Below are 16,933 nucleotides of genomic sequence, written 5' to 3' on the forward strand. Positions count from 1 at the left end.
TACGGACTAGAGCGATTGGCACCTGACATTCCTGACGCCTTCCTTTTTAGGCGTCGATCGCCGCGACGGCAGCTTCCTCTTTCAGCATTTCGATGAAAGAAAGCCATGCATCAAGGTCCTCTTTGTCCAGAAAAGACGATGTGACTGGGATTCTTCGACTTCATCATTCTGCGACTCCATCTCCGTCTCATGGCGGAATCCTGCTCAGTCACCCCCTACACTTCCCCATTTCGCAGTTCCACCTGGACCCACTCGCACAACCGCCATCAGCCTAAGCGGGATCTTCACGGGCCTCCAATTCCACCACCTCTGGGAGTCCCCCCTCTCTGGCGCACCAGATGCAGGAGGACGCATACCTGATGCCGACTAGTCCGGCGCGCGGTCGTCGGACCAGCACCGACTATCGCCCTAGCATCACTAAGGCTCAGGGCCGTATCCCCGCGTGTCTGGTCAATGCTTCAGTGACGTACTGCAGCAATGACCAGATCTATGCCTTCGGAGGATTCGACCAGTACACCGACGAAGGTTCGCCGGATTTCTGATTTTTCTCCTTTCTCTAATGGCGCTAATAATAGTGCCCCCACAGTGTATAACCACGTGCTTAAATTGGACTTGAACACACTTCGATGGGAATTGGTGGACAATTATGGCGATATTCCTGGGGTTCGCATGGGTAAACATTCTCTCCACCTGCCATTCGGGCGCAAATTTTAATGCTGTACCCGTTGTGGATTTCAGGACACACTGCTACTCTCTACCAAGGCGACAAACTCATCGTGTTCGGTGGCGAAAATGAGCATCGCGAGTATCTCTCCGACGTGGTCATCCTCGACCTCAACACTTTCACCTGGACCCTCCCGGACATTGGCGGATTGATCCCCCGAGGAAGAGCGCGCCATGCTGCCGTGATTCACGAAGACAAGCTCTTCATTGTCGGCGGGGTGACCGGTGAAAATAACATCATCTTAGATGACCTGACATATCTGGATTTGCAGACCTGGACATGGTCTCGGACATGGAGCTTCACCGCTCGGTTCGATCACACGGCTTGGGTTTGGGGCAATCGCCTATGGATTTTTGGTGGACTGGGTCCAGACATGGAGCGTACAACAGACATTTGGTGGCTAGATCTCAAAGGCTCTCCGTCACTGGCTGGAGTCACCACTCCCCAAGGTATCGTGGACGCCCCGGATGTAACAATCACCATGGCTCATATCGCAGACTTCATGTCTAGTTCATTGCAGCAGCTGTCCCCCCGTTCTGGAGACTATCCCGCCAACTCAGGGAGTGTCCAGGGGCGACGCAAGCCACTGGCTCCCGGGGCTATTTCATGTCTTCGATTTCACTCCGGTCCTCACGTCCCCGCTCTTTTCTCTGGCACTCATTTTCATGCTTATGCATCGGGAGTTCTGCTCGACCTGATTACGCCGTCGGAGACCGTACGGTCGCATGATTGCAATTTGTCCGCCCTGGAGCTCAACTCCCTTCGCTGGCAGCGATTGGCCGATGGACAGGAGATCTTCCGACCTGGGTATCGATGGCACTACTGTACGATCAATGAGACCGGAACGAAGGCGTGGCTGTTAGGTTGCAATCTAGATCTCACGAATGCGCCCGGGGCCAGCGACGAGAATCACATGAGCGAGATTCTTTCCATCGACCTGGAGAAGTATGGGTTGTTAGGCAACGGGTCCTCACTAGATGCTCCTGAACAAGATGTGTCCTGGTCATCTGATCAACCGACCTCTTCCTCCGTCTCTGGACTGGGGGCTGATCTTTCCACTGGCTTTGATCAATCGCCAGAGTCAGGTAGTGGCGCGGATTTTGCCATCACTGCAATTCGCGATGATCTTGATTGTTCGGTCTCGGATGATATGATCGATACACCATCTGGGTCTCTTTCTCAGTCTCGACCGACTTTTGTGGAACCCAGCGCCTCCACGTCGGCTCCCATTCATGTCCATCGGCTCATCCTACAACTCCGGTGGCCACACTTTAAGCGCCTGTACTCCGCCCAAATGGCTGAGTATCACACAAAACGAATGCACATTCCGGAGCCCTATTCGGTCGTGCGTGCATTTTTGTACTACTTGTACACGGACAGCGTTGCTGGTCATCCGGAGTACTGCTCCAGTGTGGTTGACGTGGCTGGCATGCTAGTCATGGCGAATCTGTACGACATGCCCAAACTGCGCCTCCTGTGTGTCAACCGGCTGAGCCGCGAACTGGACGTGGAAAACGCAGCGATTGTTTGGGAGCGCGCCGGAAGGTCCAATGAGCACTGGCTGATGCGCCGAGCTGCACAGTTCTGTCTGACCCACTGGGGTCGCGTAGTGCGGACGGATGGGTTCAAATCTCTGAGTCACCAGAGCTTGATTCAGTTGTGTGAGGTGGTGGACACCGAGGGCCGGATCATCGCAGGGCCAGAGCTGGAGATGGTCAGCGCTTTTGGAGCGGATGGACTGGGCACGCGAGATTCGAAAAGCTCTCGGCAGCTGGGATCAGCTGCAGATGAGTCCGAGCTGGACGCCGATGACGAAGGAATGGAATTGTCATGAACTGCACGAACTGGGCACGCATGGTTTTCCGGAGTTGGAAAATGTACTTCATATGAGGATGGGACAATAGTAGCATGCATTGAATACTGTGAATACTGCGAGTACTGCGAGTACTGCGGCTTGTCGGCCCGTTGACTAGTGACACCCGAGGTGGAGTCTTGTAACGCTCTCGGCGCGGCGTCTCCTCCAAGTCGCGGAGATCATTCCTGTCACGATGCGGAAGCTCTTGGAGGTGAGTCTCCACGTGTTTCAGATCGACCAACAAGTTCAGACACAAATATCTATAGTTCTCGGACACCCCAGAATGGCAGAGCATCTTTGCAGCGATCTTACGTGACGTTCGAATACCATGGAATCTACCAAGTCCAGTCTTCCGTCCGACTTCCTTTGGAGCTTCGCAACGGCGGCCTATCAAATTGAGGGCGCTGTGAACGAGAACGGCCGAGGTCCATCAATTTGGGACACTTTTTGCAAGATTCCCGGCAAGATTGCGGGCTGCGCGTCGGGCGATGTCGCATGCGACTCGTATCACCGAACACACAAGGATATCGCGCTATTGAAGGCTTGCGGCGCGCCCGCGTATCGCTTTTCCATCTCGTGGTACGCTGCTTCTTCAATCCGGGGTTATCTTTGCATTTAGTCTTGTTTCTGATCGTGACTGGGATCACATAAACCAGGTCTCGCATTGTCCCACTCGGCGGCCGCAACGATCCCATCAATGAGAAGGGCCTGCAGTTCTACTTGAAATTCGTCGACAACCTCCTCGCTGCGGGCATCACGCCCATGGTCACTTTGTTCCACTGGGATCTGCCCAAGGAGCTTCAAAAGCGCTACGGCGGGTTTCTTAACAAAGAGGAGTTCGTCGCGGACTTTGCCCACTATGCGCGCGTGGTGCTCAAGGCCTTCGGCTCCAAGGTCAAGTATTGGATTACTTTCAATGAACCCTGGTGCAGCATTATTCTCGGATGCAACACGGGGTCCTTTGCTCCGGGCCGGACGAGCGATCGCACCAAGAACCCTGTCGGCGACGGCTCTACCGAGCCGTGGATTGTGGGACACAGTCTTTTGGTCGCCCACGGGGCTGCAGTCAAGATCTACCGAGAAGAGTTCAAGGTGCAGGATGGCGGTGAGATCTGCATCACGCTGAATGGTATTTTACTTTCTTTCTCTCTCCTTGGGCCAACCACTCATATCATACCGGTATTAACATCCTCTCGTTCAAGGCGACTGGGCCGAGCCATGGGACCCAGAAAACCCAGCAGACATCGAAGCATGCGACCTCAAGATCGAGTTTGCCATCTCGTGGTTCGCCGACCCCATTTACCTCGGAAAACACCCGGACTGCATGATGCAGCAGCTGGGCGAGCGACTGCCGGCGACCCTTGAGGACATTGCTCTGGTGCACGGCAGCAACGATTTCTATGGGATGAACCACTACTGCGCGAACTACATCCGCGCGAAGATGGGCCCGCCTGAGCCGACCGACGTCACCGGGAACCTTGAACTGCTGCTGGAGGACAAGAACGGGCACAGTATTGGGCCCGTGACGCAGTCGCCGTGGCTTCGTCCGCATGCGCCGGGGTTCCGCACGCTACTCAAGTGGCTTAGTGATCGTTATGCGTTTCCCAAGATATATGTTACGGAGAACGGTACCAGCGTGCTTGGTGAGAATGACCTGCCGTTGGACCGTCTGCTGGATTATGAGTTCCGGGTCCAGTATTTCCGTGACTATATTGGTGCTATGGCTGATGCGTATACCATGGACGGCGTCAATGTGCGCGCCTATATGGCATGGAGTCTTATGGAGTATGTTTTTCTTGCTCTCTCACTTTTTGTTGTCCTGAAATGCTGCTACTGACTCAATCAAATAGTAACTTCGAGTGGGCCGAGGGCTATGAGACTCGATTCAGCGTGACCTATGTCGACTACGAGAATGACCAGAAGAGAATCCCCAAGAAAAGTGCCAAGGCCATTGGACAGATCTTTGACGCTCTCATTGAGAAGAAGTAAGAGGGGCGGGTAATCAAAATATGTCGTTGTTTTGGAGATTCAGTATCATTCATGTCAACGTGCTGCCCAGGTAGTGAACGCCATCTACCTTTATTTCATTGAAAATAAACTAGGATCTCGCCTTACTTTGTCTTTACTGGTACATCATCTTCACCTTGATACTGGACTTGGACTGCCATCAACCCTTCTTTGTCTTCTTAGATCCCTCTGATTTTCCCTTCAGCGGCTTAGGTCCCTCCACAACAGCCTCCACCCGGCGCTGGAGGCTCTTGTAGTAAGCCGAGCCCACGGCGCACGGCTTCTGGATTGCATCGAGTTCCCACCGCTGCAAGTGGTGAAACTCGGGCTCTCCCCCGGGATTTGCAGGCGGGAAGATCCAGAAGGTCGCCGTGTGGTTTTCTTCGAAGCACGCGCGCCGGGGCTCGACTTTGGGGTTTCGGCAGAGAAAGCCCCCGCTCCACAGAACCAGGTGAGGGAACCTGCCCGGGAACTTTTCAGCGGTGGGGGAGGGGTGGGAGGGACTGCCCTGGTGGTGCTTAGAGGCCTCCCATCGATCTCGGTAGAAGTCCCGGCCAATCTCTTTTGCTGAGGCGTAGTTGAAGACCGGGGCCAGGCGGGTCTTCAGGTTGGCGATCCCGACTTCGACGTGGAGGGAGAGTTTGCGCAGGTTCTTGAAGCCGGTTGCGAGGGTATAAATGGTCTCCCATGGCTGGAGATTTCCATCATTAGCTTCATATCGCACAGCCTGTTTGCGTCTTTTTACTTACCCATTCGTCGTTAGGGCGGTCGATATCCAGGTCCAGTGTCTCGAGATTTGGGCAGTGCTCATCGAGAAGTACCAAGTCCTCAACAGATAACACACGGCGAGCCTCACCGGGAGTCCATGGCTCTGTATTGTGCACACACAGGTTGACCAGTTTCGAATGCTGGACAATGGGCCACATGTCGCAGAAGTAGTTCCTCAACTCCAGGCTCAGCAGAGATTCGACCTGGGATAGAGGTGATAGGAACTCTGCAAGAGCAAGGCAAGCGCTTTCGCCCTCTCCAGCATATGCCTCTACTTTGAGCTGTTTGAGAGTTCGGGGGTAGCCAGCCATTATGCGAAGAACTTGATGGGTCGGCTCTGGGCCCAGGGAGAGAGACGTGAGAAGGGTCCAGGGGAATCGGTCCCGCCAAAGAAACAATTCGGCGTCATAGATCTGCCAACCGTTCAAGGTCAAATCCCTGATGGGAGGAAAGGACTGGTTGCCGATCAGAAACACATTGGGACGCGGGACAAAGAAACGCGTCGTCCGCTGCGAGTAGCTGAGGGCACTGAGCGACAAGGTGCTGAGGTTCGGGCATTCAAATAGCAGGTTACCAGCACCTATACAGCGAGCTTCATGCACACTGCACCGGTCGATTTCTGCATGCAATGTCGAGACGGAGGAAAGAGGCTGAGGAGGTGTTTCGTCATACTCGCCCTTCTCCCCCAGGAGCTGAATCTCTGGTTTTCCCGGAAGGTCACAGATATTGGGGTGAATCTTGGCCCGAGGGAATCCATCAATTTGTAGTGAACCAAAGAATCTGCTGTGAAGTTAGCCTGCTGGTGTTGTCTGGATACCTAATCCTGGTAGCCCTACATACCTGACGAGGCGGAGGTTAGGGAGATGGGATAGTAGCGCTGGAAATCCATCGCCCAGGATGAAATCTCGGAATGGTATATCTGCACTGGAGGCGAGCCAGCTGTCGAAATTGAGAACGGTGACCACCTGTACGTATCTTCTCAACCGGGCATTCGAATCGTCCAGCAGTCGGCGCACAAGATTCTCGAAGACCTGTGGAGTAGTTTTCTTTGAAGATTCCGGGTCTGCTGAGGACCGGCCTGGACCCAGGATAAGGGAATTGTACAGGATCGGAGTCATGATGGCATTGAAGCTCTTGGAAACCAGAGACATATTGTACATGTCTCCTGTCTTGGGTTGGTTCATCTAGTATGAATCAGCATATAGGCCATCCATCTATGGATCTATTGGAATGGATGAATAGATCCACGGATATCAAAACAGGGCCCAGGGGCTGACATACCATCTGGCAGATGATTACCCACACATCCCAGACCAGAGACACCGAAGTGGTAGGCTGCTCATTTACTTTTTGTTTCTTGGTCGACTTCTCCTTCTGCGGCCCACGCTTACGGCGGGCTGCAGGCATCTTGGTGTGCTTGTTTCAAGGTGGAAAATGTAGAAGATCAGATGAACAACAATAACTTCGTACTGCGCAAAGGACGGATTCTGTTATTCGAAAGTGCGAAGAGTAGACATCTAAAAAAGTAAAGGCGGAAGGCATCGACTTTTAAAACCGAGTCAGTCACAAGGGGGGCTAGACATTGACACTTCCACCTATCCATCTATTCTGCTATTCATCGACTGCTTCTGCTATTCATCAATTGCTATTGCTATTCGGCCACTGTTTCCATAATTCATCGAATAGATCACAATGACCAGCCCCAAAAATGAAGATGAGGCTAAATAATGCATGTACTATATCGATTCAGCCATGCGTACTGACGCCTACAGATGCCCCTACACGGTCGGCGCCATTCTCCCACTATTTCTGTTTGGACAGCCCGCAAAGGCCACCGTCACCGGAATCTTTGAGCCATTTACACTGTCATGCGCCATGTTGGTTTCCGTCGAGTCCCAAAGTGCGGAGCTCAATGGCGACAAGACTCTGAAGCTCTTTGACCGCCGTTTTGCAGCGGAATGCAGAGAACACGAAAAAGTTGAAGTCTGGGTTCCGGAGTGTGAGAACCAGTATCATCAATTTGTCCGAGATGGTCATGCAGCTCCATCCATCGCAGAAATGTTCCCAGATGATATACTCAAGACACTGAGGATACGAATGACAATGGAGACAGCGATGGCCATGACTTGACCCCCGCCGAGTGTGAGGCGTATCTCCATCATCGGATGCAGCAGCTCTACAAGATCGAAGTGGAGGCATACCATGCCCCAGAGGACATCCAAGGAAAATATGTGCCCCAGTTTTTCGCCAGTGTGACACTACCTGTTCCTGCTTCATCTAACGAAATACCATTCCGGGAGTGGGTCGATATCCCGGGGATTCTGATAGAGTATATCGAGGGTTTCTCTCTGATAGACCTTGGTACATGCGCCCCACCGGAGGTATGGCAACGGGTTGGGGATGAAGCAATACGAATTGTGCACGCGATCAGCGACCGAGGAATTCTGAACGAAGACGTCCAATGGGGGAGCTTCATCGTCAACCCCAACAAGAACTACGAGGTGCGCATGACAGATTTCGCCAATTGCAAGTTCCGGCGGGAATTTGGAGATGACGAGGGCTGGAGAAAATGGCAAGCTTACCGAGATGAAGATACCATGGAGCGAAAGTTGCAGCAAGTCTCCCCCGGGTCATTTACATACCGCCGGTCGGAGCGCTACAATCAGCTGAGCTATGATTTTATGAGGGAAGAGTTGGGGTAGGGAGGTTAATCATAGTTTGGTGCAGCTGCCCTGAGCTCGGTGCTATGCAGACTTTCGTCAGCTAGGACACAGGCGGTGCGTCTCTGTGTAACAATTCATCTCGCATCTCGAATCTCGGAATTAAACAATGAAACCGTATACTTCTTTACCAGGTGGAGACTCTCCGGGCTGGTTTCTTCCATTCTCCTCTCAACTTCCCTTTTCGGCGATGTGAACCCTATCCATGGATTTCAGTTTCTTTTTTTCTTTTCTTTCCTTCTCTTTTTAGTTTTATAAAACACGCTCCGGATCCTTTTTTCACTGCTCGTCCAAAAATCTTCCAACTTCTGGGTTGCCTCGCTATTTCTTTGCTTCGCAGCATTCCACCTATACCTTACTGGTCTTCTATTTACCATGAGCGTGACACAGATCGCCCAAACTGTGCTCCAAGCAGCGCGTGTTGCCCCAGAAATATTCCAACTGCGTTCCGACTACCGCGCCCTCTTGATAGTGGTGGAGGGGATTCCACCAGGCCCCAGTGACGAGGCCAGCGATGCTCTTTTACAAGAAGCCGAAACCTACGTCCAAAATCAGCTATCCAAAACTCCCGCAACAGGATTCCCACACATCGCCGCCTGGCGAGAAACATACAAGGCCTTTGGCGCCAAACCACAAAAAACACGGAATAGTCTGGAGGCCCTGACACGGCGTGCAGAGGGCGGTCTGCCGCGAGTAAACCGGCTGACGGACATCTACAATGCCATTTCGGTGAAGCACCAGATCCCGCTCGGTGGCGAGGACTTGGACAAATACATCGGCTCGCCGTTTCTGATTCGTGCTGCTGGCCACGAACAGTTCCAGACTTTCTCTGCCGGGGAGCCCCAGGCTGAGTCTGCTGCGCCCGGGGAGCCTGTTTGGTGCGACGATGCTGGCGTTACTTGCCGCCGCTGGAATTGGCGGCAGGGCCCGCGAACTGCTCTGACCGATGAGACGACCCGTGTTCTGTTTATCCTGGATGCATTGGCGCCACTTTCTGACGAGTCTCTCGTTCAAGCTGCCGACGAGCTTGTCTCGGCATTGAAACGCCTTTCTTCGGGCGTGCGGGCTTCACGCCGGATCATTGATGCCTCTGCTCCCAATAGTCCTGACAAATCTGGGGATTCAATCGAGCATGAAACTGCATACAAATCATTTTTGCGACCTGAATATAGAGGTTAGACTGGCTGGCTAGATGGTTCCAAGGGAAGAAAACATACCAATAGTCAAAATTCCACTTGGTTTTATATCAAGGCAATTCAACTCCCAGCAAAGAGTAAAGATTTTCATGGGGGGGGGTCAAGAATTGGTCAAATCCCCACTGGTACACACTGGCTGACCAACCGCCAGGAGTTGCTGGATAGATCATGTTGCTGTCTGGCGAATTCCAAAAATAGTTGATCAGGTCCCCGATTCCACTTTGCAAGGTCATCCTCAAGTACGCCAGGAGGAAGACCATCTTGAGGCCGAAAGACCCCAATGAAGTGGACACGGGCCTCCTCTGGAATGAAAGCCGACATAGATTCATGTACCGGCCCTGGGACCTCCGCAGAAGTTATTCCATCCACATCCTGGCTAGATCCACGTAGCGCGAGACTGAATCCCTCTTCCAGCTGCATGATGGCCTCTGCCAAAGCAGCAGCGGGAGTGCACTTGTAAAAACCTTGCATGGGAGGCGCTTGGCGCAGCAGCTCTAGGGCTCTTCTCCGTAAACGTGGCTCGCGACATTTCATAGCTGTCAAGTAAAGGGAGATACCAACACCCATCTCAAACGTGAAGGGTGGTTGGTTGCCATTCACTCCCGCTGAGGCATTCAGACAGAGTGTGGATTGATCGACAATCACTTGGAAATCGGTCAGGTGAGCATCAGAACTCGTTTCGTGTTGGGTCAAGCAGGTTGAAACCCAGATTGATGCAGCGGCATGGTGGGTCAGGAGAACAGGTTCGGTATTTGAAAGCTGCTTGTATGCATGGAGCCAGTGGGCAAGTCGGGCTTGCAAGTTTTGTTGTCGCATAACCATCTCTGGGCTTACTGCGGAGTCGCTACCAACTGTTTTGAGATGAAGCATCGCTTCGCGCTGGAAAAGCATCACCTCAGTGCTAAGAGTCATTATGGCAAATCGGACAGACTCGATGGAAGTGAAGGTAGGTTCTGGGTCATTTGGGACCAACTGAAATAGCTCGCTGAGGGGTATTCCGGAGATTGAAAGAGCAATTGTGCCCAGACGCAGAAACAGCGGAATAATGGTATGTTCCAGGAGGGCGGCCTTAGTGAGGGTGATAGGAAGGACGCCGTTATGAACCTTGGCACGTAAATCAAGGATTAGGCTCACGCCCTGTCCATAGAGCTGCAGAGCCTCCTCCACATGGCCTTGTATGGTCTCGATGCAGATGAAAAGAACACAGCTAATAAGGGCGGTATAGGGATCTGCCTTGCCATGCTCGATCTGTGAATGCACGCTAGACATAGAGCGCGAATACCAGATCAATGCATCTTTTTGATTGGGGTGGGCAATGGGATGGCCATTATGGCGTCGCAAGAAGGTGAAATCCATGCATTGATCTGGGTATTCAAACAATGCGCTGATGGCGATCATAGCATCCCACACGGGAGGCTCGCTGCGGCAGATTTGTGGGACAACGTTGGTCCAAAAATCGATCCCTAGCCCACCGGCCAGATACTGCGCCGCATGCTGGAAATAGTACTCGAACGCCCGACGTTCTCGCCTGCCCGTGTCCGGTGCCGAGGAGAGAGTTTGGCCGGGAGTCAGAGTAGATGGAGGGACGAGTGCTGTAGGGGATTTTCCACCCTCATATTCGCACTTCCGGCCCGTGCTCGTACATCGAAGACAGTTGGGCCTTTCTTCCCCACATTTGACCTTCCGAATTCTGGTGGAAATGTCAGAGATTGTGTCAAGACAGGACCATGGGAGAGGACCTACTTGCAGATTCTACAGCCAGCGCGAGATTTCGGGGCACCAATGCGGCCGCGGGGGGCAACTCGCTGACCATTCATTCTGGTGGCGAATATCATACATGGCTGACTGGGGATTGCGGGGTGCCCAGTTAAGAGGAAGCAGCAAGCGAGGGAATTTGAAGATAACAGTGTGTCTCTAAATGATGCCTGAGTCATCAATCCCAGTTTTCTGCGGGATGGCCGAGTCCTCTATACAATTCAAACTATGGAATAGACTGACCATTGGCATCAAAGCGCATATCTGAAATGCTTCGACTCCATATCCGTCAGATCATTAAACCCATCCAAAATAGCCCGAGAAGCAATCTCATCACGCGCAAGCTGGGGCGATCCATCGACTGTTGCAACACCCGCCACAGCATCCCTGCGCGCATTCTCCCACCACATCGCGGCATAAGCGGACAGAGAGAGGACAATAATACCGGCATAGCAAGCCAGCAGCCCCGCCAGCGCGGAATAATATCGTGGCGCCTCGCGCGCAAAGAATATATTCGCACCGGCGACGTTCCCGGCCGCGTAGAGAGAAAACCACAAACCGTTGGCGACTGCCCGTTTGGTGTGACCCCCAATATTGGTGGCCAGTAGATTCCAGGAGATTATGACGGGTGCCCCAATTATATACTGCAGCCAGGTACATCCCACTAATGTCCAGCGGTGGTCGAGGCTCGTGAAGCGGATGCCGAGAAGGCCACCGAATGGGATAAGACTCACGATGGCGAGGACCAGACAGCGGGAGTTCGGGACATATGTGGCGACAAGGCCGCAAATAGGGACTACGGCGGCCTCGAAAGCACCTGTGGGCAGCTGCAGGAGGGTTGCATATAGCCCGTTGAATCCGTATCCTTTGATTAGTGAGGACGCAAAGTTGGAGACGCCGCCGTTGATCACTCCGCAGGCAATGCCAATGCCTGCACAACTGAGAACCTTGACATCATGGAGGTTTTCCAATGCTTGTCGTGGTTTTATCTCGCGGGTTTTCACTCCGATCATATTCTCTGCAACACGCTGCACAGCGACCACTCGCTGTCGGTGGGATAGAAACCGCGCGGAACTTGGCGAGTCTGGCATCACCGCCAGGAATACATTCCCAGTAACGAAGTTGAGTAGTCCAATCGTTAGGAAAATGAGCTGCCAGCTGTGGAGAACGGTGTTGTGGGAGTGCCCCAGACCAAAACCTAAGAGTGCGCCAATCATCGTCGCCATGCCGTTGGCACTGAGCCAGATGGCCATGCGCAGCGGCTGCTCGGATCGCTTGTAGAACATGGATGTGATGGTCATCATGCATGGACTAACCCCGGCCTCTGCCATGCCAAGCAGGAACCTGAGCACCAAAATCCCAGCATAGTTCTTAGCTCCAATATGAGCAATGACAATCACGCTCCATATCAGAAGCATTCCGCCCATGTACTTGGCTACAGGCAGACGCTGGATCAAGAGATTGGCTGGGAGGGCCCAAAAGAGGTAACCAAAATTAAAGATGGCCGCTACCCAAGAGTATCGCTGGCCCTCGAGCCCGAGATCAGGGATCAGCGAGTAAGCAGAAGCATAGTTGAGCGACAGCTTGTCTGTAAAAGTGCGCGCATGTCAGTTCCAAAGCAAAAGATCATATCGAGGATTCTTGTTCGGCCTGCCGTACCAAGATATTGAATCACATAGGTCACATAGAGCTACCGGCATAGATTGTTTGTCAGAAGATGATCACTTAGATTAGAGCATTTACTCACAATTGGCAAGATTCTCCAATCCAATATCCGAAGTACCTTGGCGCCCTCGCTCGCCAGTTCCTCAGTGGATAACTGTTCGGCTTCGACATAGAGATCCGCTCCGATATCGCGAGTCTCCCCGAGGACAACATCCTTCTCCACTGCGGGTGGATGGCCCACCTTTGCGTCTTTTGAATCCATAAGGCGGGGCAAGGAATCGAGGCCCACTCGACTTGATCAGCGGTAGTTGAACAATCTTCAGCATTTTCTCCGCTCCATCCTGGACACGGGGGTTATATATCAATTTGGGCTTAAGTCAAGGGAGCCGTCATGTTATCGCAGCCAAGTAGATAAGCTTCGTCATATCTCGCAGTTATCAAGGCCCAACGATAGGCTTATGGCAGCGGACTGTTGTCCGCAGATCGCATGTGGGGGGAAACAACCCGCCAAGCAACTCTGCGGACTACTATCCGCTATCTCCATCTTCGACCTTGAAGGTATAGCCGTGTCGAGGGGAAAGATCATTATAAAGCTGTCTTAGAAGATCCAAGGCTTGGCTGTTAGGCTTCATCTGTATCTTGTCCTCAGCTTCTCCCCAGAACCCTAACCCAGTGTAAGTGTGGCGATCTGTGAGAATCCCAGGTGGAGTACTGACAACTCACATAGGACAATATGGCTCAACCGGGAGAACAAAGCCAGGATTTCACTCTCCTCGATGCGAGCATTTCGGATCTTCAAGCCGCACTCTCTTCAGGGTGGTTGACCAGCGTGGACTTGGTCGCACGCTACCTCCGACGGATCAGTGTCTATGATGCCAATGGATTGAAGCTCAGCGCAATCCCAATACTCAATCCCTGTGTCTTTGATGAAGCAGCCGCTTCTGATGCTTGGCGCGCTGCAGGTAGACCCCTTCGGCCGTTGGAAGGTATCCCGTATTTGGTCAAAGACAACATTAAAGTCAAGGGTATGACCGTTGCCAGTGGATCACCCGCATTCCAGTCGCTCATGGCAAACGAAGATGCGGCCTGCGTCAAGATTCTCCGGAATGCCGGCGCGGTGCTGCTTGGCCGGACGAACATGCCTGCGATGGCATACGGTGGAATGCAGCGAGGTATCTATGGACGCGCCGAGAGCCCATACAACAACGCCTATCTGGCCGCAGCATATGCCTCTGGCTCATCGAATGGATCGGCTGTTGCGACTGCTGCGAATCTGTGTGCATTCTCCCTTGGTACGGAGACTGTGTCGTCTGGTCGCTCGCCTGCTTCAAACAATGCCATCGTCGCCTACACGCCCTCCAAGGGCCTGCTTCCTCTCCGTGGAGTCTGGCCTCTCTATCCAACATGCGATGTTTTGGTGCCTCATACCAAAACCATGACAGACCTCTACCAGGTGTTGGATGTTCTGGCTGTCTCAGATCCAACTCCCTCGGGAGACTTCTACAATGAACAAACGCTGATTTCTCTCCCGTCGGTGGACACGATCCGACCACAATCCTTTTCAGAACTGCAAGACAGGTTGTCTCTGCGAGGGAAACGTATCGGCGTGCCGTCAATGTACATCGGAGGTGATGCGTCTTCTCTCTCGGCAGCCAGCCGAGTGCATACCCGATCCTCCATAATCAAGCTCTGGCAGGAGGCCCGGCGCGCTTTGGAGACTTGCGGGGCCGAAGTTGTTGAGACAGACTTTCCGCTTGTTACCACTTATGAATTGAATGCCGAGACAGGCCAGCTTGTGACCATTGCCGGCCTCCCAGATGGCTGGACAGCCATGGAGCGGTGCGAGCTGGTCGCACATGCGTGGGATGACTTCCTGATCGCAAACGGCCAGGCGGGCCTCGAGTCTCTGACTTGTGTTGACCCTGCCACAATCTTTCCACTCGCTCCCGGGTCCCTAAGTGGCACACCCGAAGCAGCAAACCAGCTACGGTGGGATGAAATGGTGCAGTATCCCCGACGCAAAGCCACATCCTTTTCGGGTATTCCGGGCATCAAGCAAGGGATTCAGGCTTTGGAGGATGCTCGCAGGGAGACCCTCGAGCAATGGATGGACCGGCTCGGACTGGATGCTGTGGCCTTCCCAGCAAACGGAGATGTAGGGGCTGCCAACGCGGATGTGGACGAACAAGCTTCACGTTTTGCCTGGAGCAACGGAGTCAAGTACTCCAACGGAAATAGGCCTATCCGCCACCTTGGTGTCCCGACAGTCTCGGTACCCATGGGTATCATGGAAGACACCAGAATGCCAGTGAATCTGACCTTTGCTGGGAAGGCCTATGATGACAACAGTCTTCTGCGATATGGGTTCGCATTTGAAACAGCGACAAAGTACAGGATGCCATCCCCACTGGCTGCCGCCCTTGATTCGGATCACGTCCAAGTCAAGCACAACCCTTGTCCACGGCCGTCTCAGAACCCGCCAGAGCTAGTGGTAGAGACACAGGTCAAAAAGCTCCACGCCTCTGAGGTACTTGTCCAGGCTTGTGGGACTATGAGCTTGGGAAATGCAAAGCTGAATAGTATGTCATGTTATGTCAATGGCCAACCAGTCGATGTGGTGATGGAGGATGGGCGGTGGTTTCTCCTCACGACATACCCTATTTCCGAGCGAGACAACAAGTGGGAGGAGTGGAGTAGTCCTGCTCTAACACAAACGATTGTAGTTGTGATAGCTCACACTGACGTTGGATCGGCGGGAAAGCTGATTCTTTTGTGATAGAAAATGAGAGTCGCAGAGTTATGTAGAGTCCGGTCCAGTAGAAATCACCTTGTTAAGCGGATATCTCCCTCTCGCCTTCCCTGTACACCTGCCAACTCTCAGTTCTTTCACCTCTTTTTTCCCTCCTGGGGCCTCTCAAACAAAGAAGCACCTATCAATCTTCACGCAATATCAATCCATCATTGCCCAATATGCTCTGGTGTGAGATGTGTGCCGAAACCTTCGAGTGCGAAGATGACTGGGGAGAACACATGGATGAATGTGGTCATTGGCCTCAATGCGAGACGTGCAGCCTGCTATTTGAGACTCAGCTGGACTGTCATGAACATATGAATGAGGCTGACCATTGGGCTCAGCGTTTCGAATGCGAAACCTGTCCCAGGGCATTCCTCTCCATGGAAGCCGCAGACCACCACATGAACGTCTCCGGCCACTGGCATCCAAGAATTGGCTGTGAGACATGCCAGATCAAATTTTTCACCCAGTCGTCGGCCAACCGGCATATGGATATTGCCGGTCACTGGGCACCACGCTTCGGATGTGACAGCTGCAACAAGATGTTCCGCTCCCAGGAGGTAGCCAACCAACACATGACTGCTGCTGGTCATCGGGCAGCGAGAGTTGGTGGCGTGCACTTTGAGATCCCTGCACAAAGCCGTAAGCTGGCTGTTGTGGATCAAAACAAGCTGCAAAGTCCCCCAAAGACCGTCAAGACCCCCAAGTCGATCCAAACCACCAAGACCACCTGCCCGAAGTGTGGTAGGCAATTCCAGGATGAGAATAGCCTGAAAATGGTAAGAGTCAATACTGTTGTAAATGTTTTAAAAGAAATTAACGTGTTGACAATTCTGGGCTCCAGCACCTCAACTCCAAGGTTCACCAAGGATCGACTGTCCCCTGTCCTTTCTGTAAGACCCCATATACAATCGCCAGTGGCCTCTGCCATCACCTTGAAACTGCCTCTTGCCCTCGTGCCCCAAAGCTAAATCGGGACACAATCCACCGCATGGTACAAGAGCTAGATCCCAATGGCGCCATCACCACTAAGCAGATCAAGGGGCCTTCGGATGACAGCAAGCAATATTTTGCCTCGAAATTTGCATTCAATGGTCAAAGCTGGGAGTGTTATTTGTGCCACCGAAATTTCAAGGCCAAGCAGTCACTCAATCAGCATCTTCAGTCACCCATCCACAAGCAGTCAATATATCGCTGTCCAAATGCACAAAGCGTGTGTGGGAAACAGTTTTCGACACTTGCTGGATTGTTCAATCACTTAGAAAGTGAGTCGTGTGCCTTTATCCGATTTGAGAAGGTTCAATCGGTGGCAAGTGATGTGCTTCAAGGGCGCCGACTCCTGTGATTTTAGTCTTTTCTGCAGTACTCAAGTACTCCTGGTATCTCAAGGCGGGTTCTTCAGTTGCGCTTCATTCAAGTTCATCAGTGTGCTGGTAGGCTCTGATTTCA

At 52.7% G+C, this 16,933-nt stretch overlaps 9 protein-coding genes across 9 annotated transcripts; 6 read left to right on the forward strand and 3 right to left on the reverse strand.

Moving 5' to 3' along the window:
• Positions 1 to 338: 338 nt before the first annotated feature.
• Positions 339 to 2,558, forward strand: NUU61_006219 (Kelch motif domain protein; the record flags this gene model as incomplete). The annotated part of the gene is made up of 3 exons (XM_056656747.1): positions 339 to 525; positions 587 to 673; positions 739 to 2,558. 3 exons carry the CDS (start codon positions 339 to 341, stop codon positions 2,556 to 2,558), a joined length of 2,094 nt encoding a protein of 697 aa, XP_056509547.1.
• A 349-nt stretch (positions 2,559 to 2,907) lies between these two features.
• Positions 2,908 to 4,568, forward strand: NUU61_006220 (Beta-glucosidase 1B; the record flags this gene model as incomplete). Its single annotated transcript, XM_056656748.1, has 4 exons — positions 2,908 to 3,158; positions 3,236 to 3,708; positions 3,782 to 4,364; positions 4,430 to 4,568. The coding sequence occupies 4 exons, from the start codon at positions 2,908 to 2,910 to the stop codon at positions 4,566 to 4,568; spliced, it is 1,446 nt and encodes a 481-aa protein (XP_056509548.1).
• Positions 4,569 to 4,746: 178 nt separating this feature from the next.
• On the reverse strand, positions 4,747 to 6,761 carry NUU61_006221 (uncharacterized protein; the record flags this gene model as incomplete). The annotated part of the gene is made up of 4 exons (XM_056656749.1): positions 4,747 to 5,277; positions 5,336 to 6,134; positions 6,195 to 6,538; positions 6,636 to 6,761. 4 exons carry the CDS (start codon positions 6,759 to 6,761, stop codon positions 4,747 to 4,749), a joined length of 1,800 nt encoding a protein of 599 aa, XP_056509549.1.
• Positions 6,762 to 7,085: 324 nt separating this feature from the next.
• Positions 7,086 to 8,056, forward strand: NUU61_006222 (uncharacterized protein; the record flags this gene model as incomplete). The annotated part of the gene is made up of 2 exons (XM_056656750.1): positions 7,086 to 7,376; positions 7,445 to 8,056. The coding sequence occupies 2 exons, from the start codon at positions 7,086 to 7,088 to the stop codon at positions 8,054 to 8,056; spliced, it is 903 nt and encodes a 300-aa protein (XP_056509550.1).
• A 393-nt stretch (positions 8,057 to 8,449) lies between these two features.
• NUU61_006223 (B3/B4 domain-containing protein) lies at positions 8,450 to 9,253 on the forward strand (the record flags this gene model as incomplete). Its single annotated transcript, XM_056656751.1, has 1 exon — positions 8,450 to 9,253. The coding sequence occupies one exon, from the start codon at positions 8,450 to 8,452 to the stop codon at positions 9,251 to 9,253; it is 804 nt and encodes a 267-aa protein (XP_056509551.1).
• A 128-nt stretch (positions 9,254 to 9,381) lies between these two features.
• NUU61_006224 (Zn(II)2Cys6 transcription factor domain-containing protein) lies at positions 9,382 to 11,087 on the reverse strand (the record flags this gene model as incomplete). The annotated part of the gene is made up of 2 exons (XM_056656752.1): positions 9,382 to 10,960; positions 11,014 to 11,087. 2 exons carry the CDS (start codon positions 11,085 to 11,087, stop codon positions 9,382 to 9,384), a joined length of 1,653 nt encoding a protein of 550 aa, XP_056509552.1.
• Positions 11,088 to 11,276: 189 nt separating this feature from the next.
• On the reverse strand, positions 11,277 to 12,952 carry NUU61_006225 (putative MFS allantoate transporter; the record flags this gene model as incomplete). Its single annotated transcript, XM_056656753.1, has 3 exons — positions 11,277 to 12,613; positions 12,685 to 12,715; positions 12,773 to 12,952. 3 exons carry the CDS (start codon positions 12,950 to 12,952, stop codon positions 11,277 to 11,279), a joined length of 1,548 nt encoding a protein of 515 aa, XP_056509553.1.
• A 471-nt stretch (positions 12,953 to 13,423) lies between these two features.
• On the forward strand, positions 13,424 to 15,466 carry NUU61_006226 (amidase family protein; the record flags this gene model as incomplete). Its single annotated transcript, XM_056656754.1, has 1 exon — positions 13,424 to 15,466. One exon carries the CDS (start codon positions 13,424 to 13,426, stop codon positions 15,464 to 15,466), a length of 2,043 nt encoding a protein of 680 aa, XP_056509554.1.
• Positions 15,467 to 15,660: 194 nt separating this feature from the next.
• NUU61_006227 (uncharacterized protein) lies at positions 15,661 to 16,455 on the forward strand (the record flags this gene model as incomplete). The annotated part of the gene is made up of 1 exon (XM_056656755.1): positions 15,661 to 16,455. The coding sequence occupies one exon, from the start codon at positions 15,661 to 15,663 to the stop codon at positions 16,453 to 16,455; it is 795 nt and encodes a 264-aa protein (XP_056509555.1).
• Between the last annotated feature and the right edge of the window lie 478 nt (positions 16,456 to 16,933).

Source organism: Penicillium alfredii, assembly GCF_028826965.1.
Source record: "Penicillium alfredii strain IBT 34128 chromosome Unknown utg000009l_segment0_segment0, whole genome shotgun sequence".
Classification (NCBI taxonomy): Eukaryota; Fungi; Ascomycota; class Eurotiomycetes; order Eurotiales; family Aspergillaceae; genus Penicillium; species Penicillium alfredii.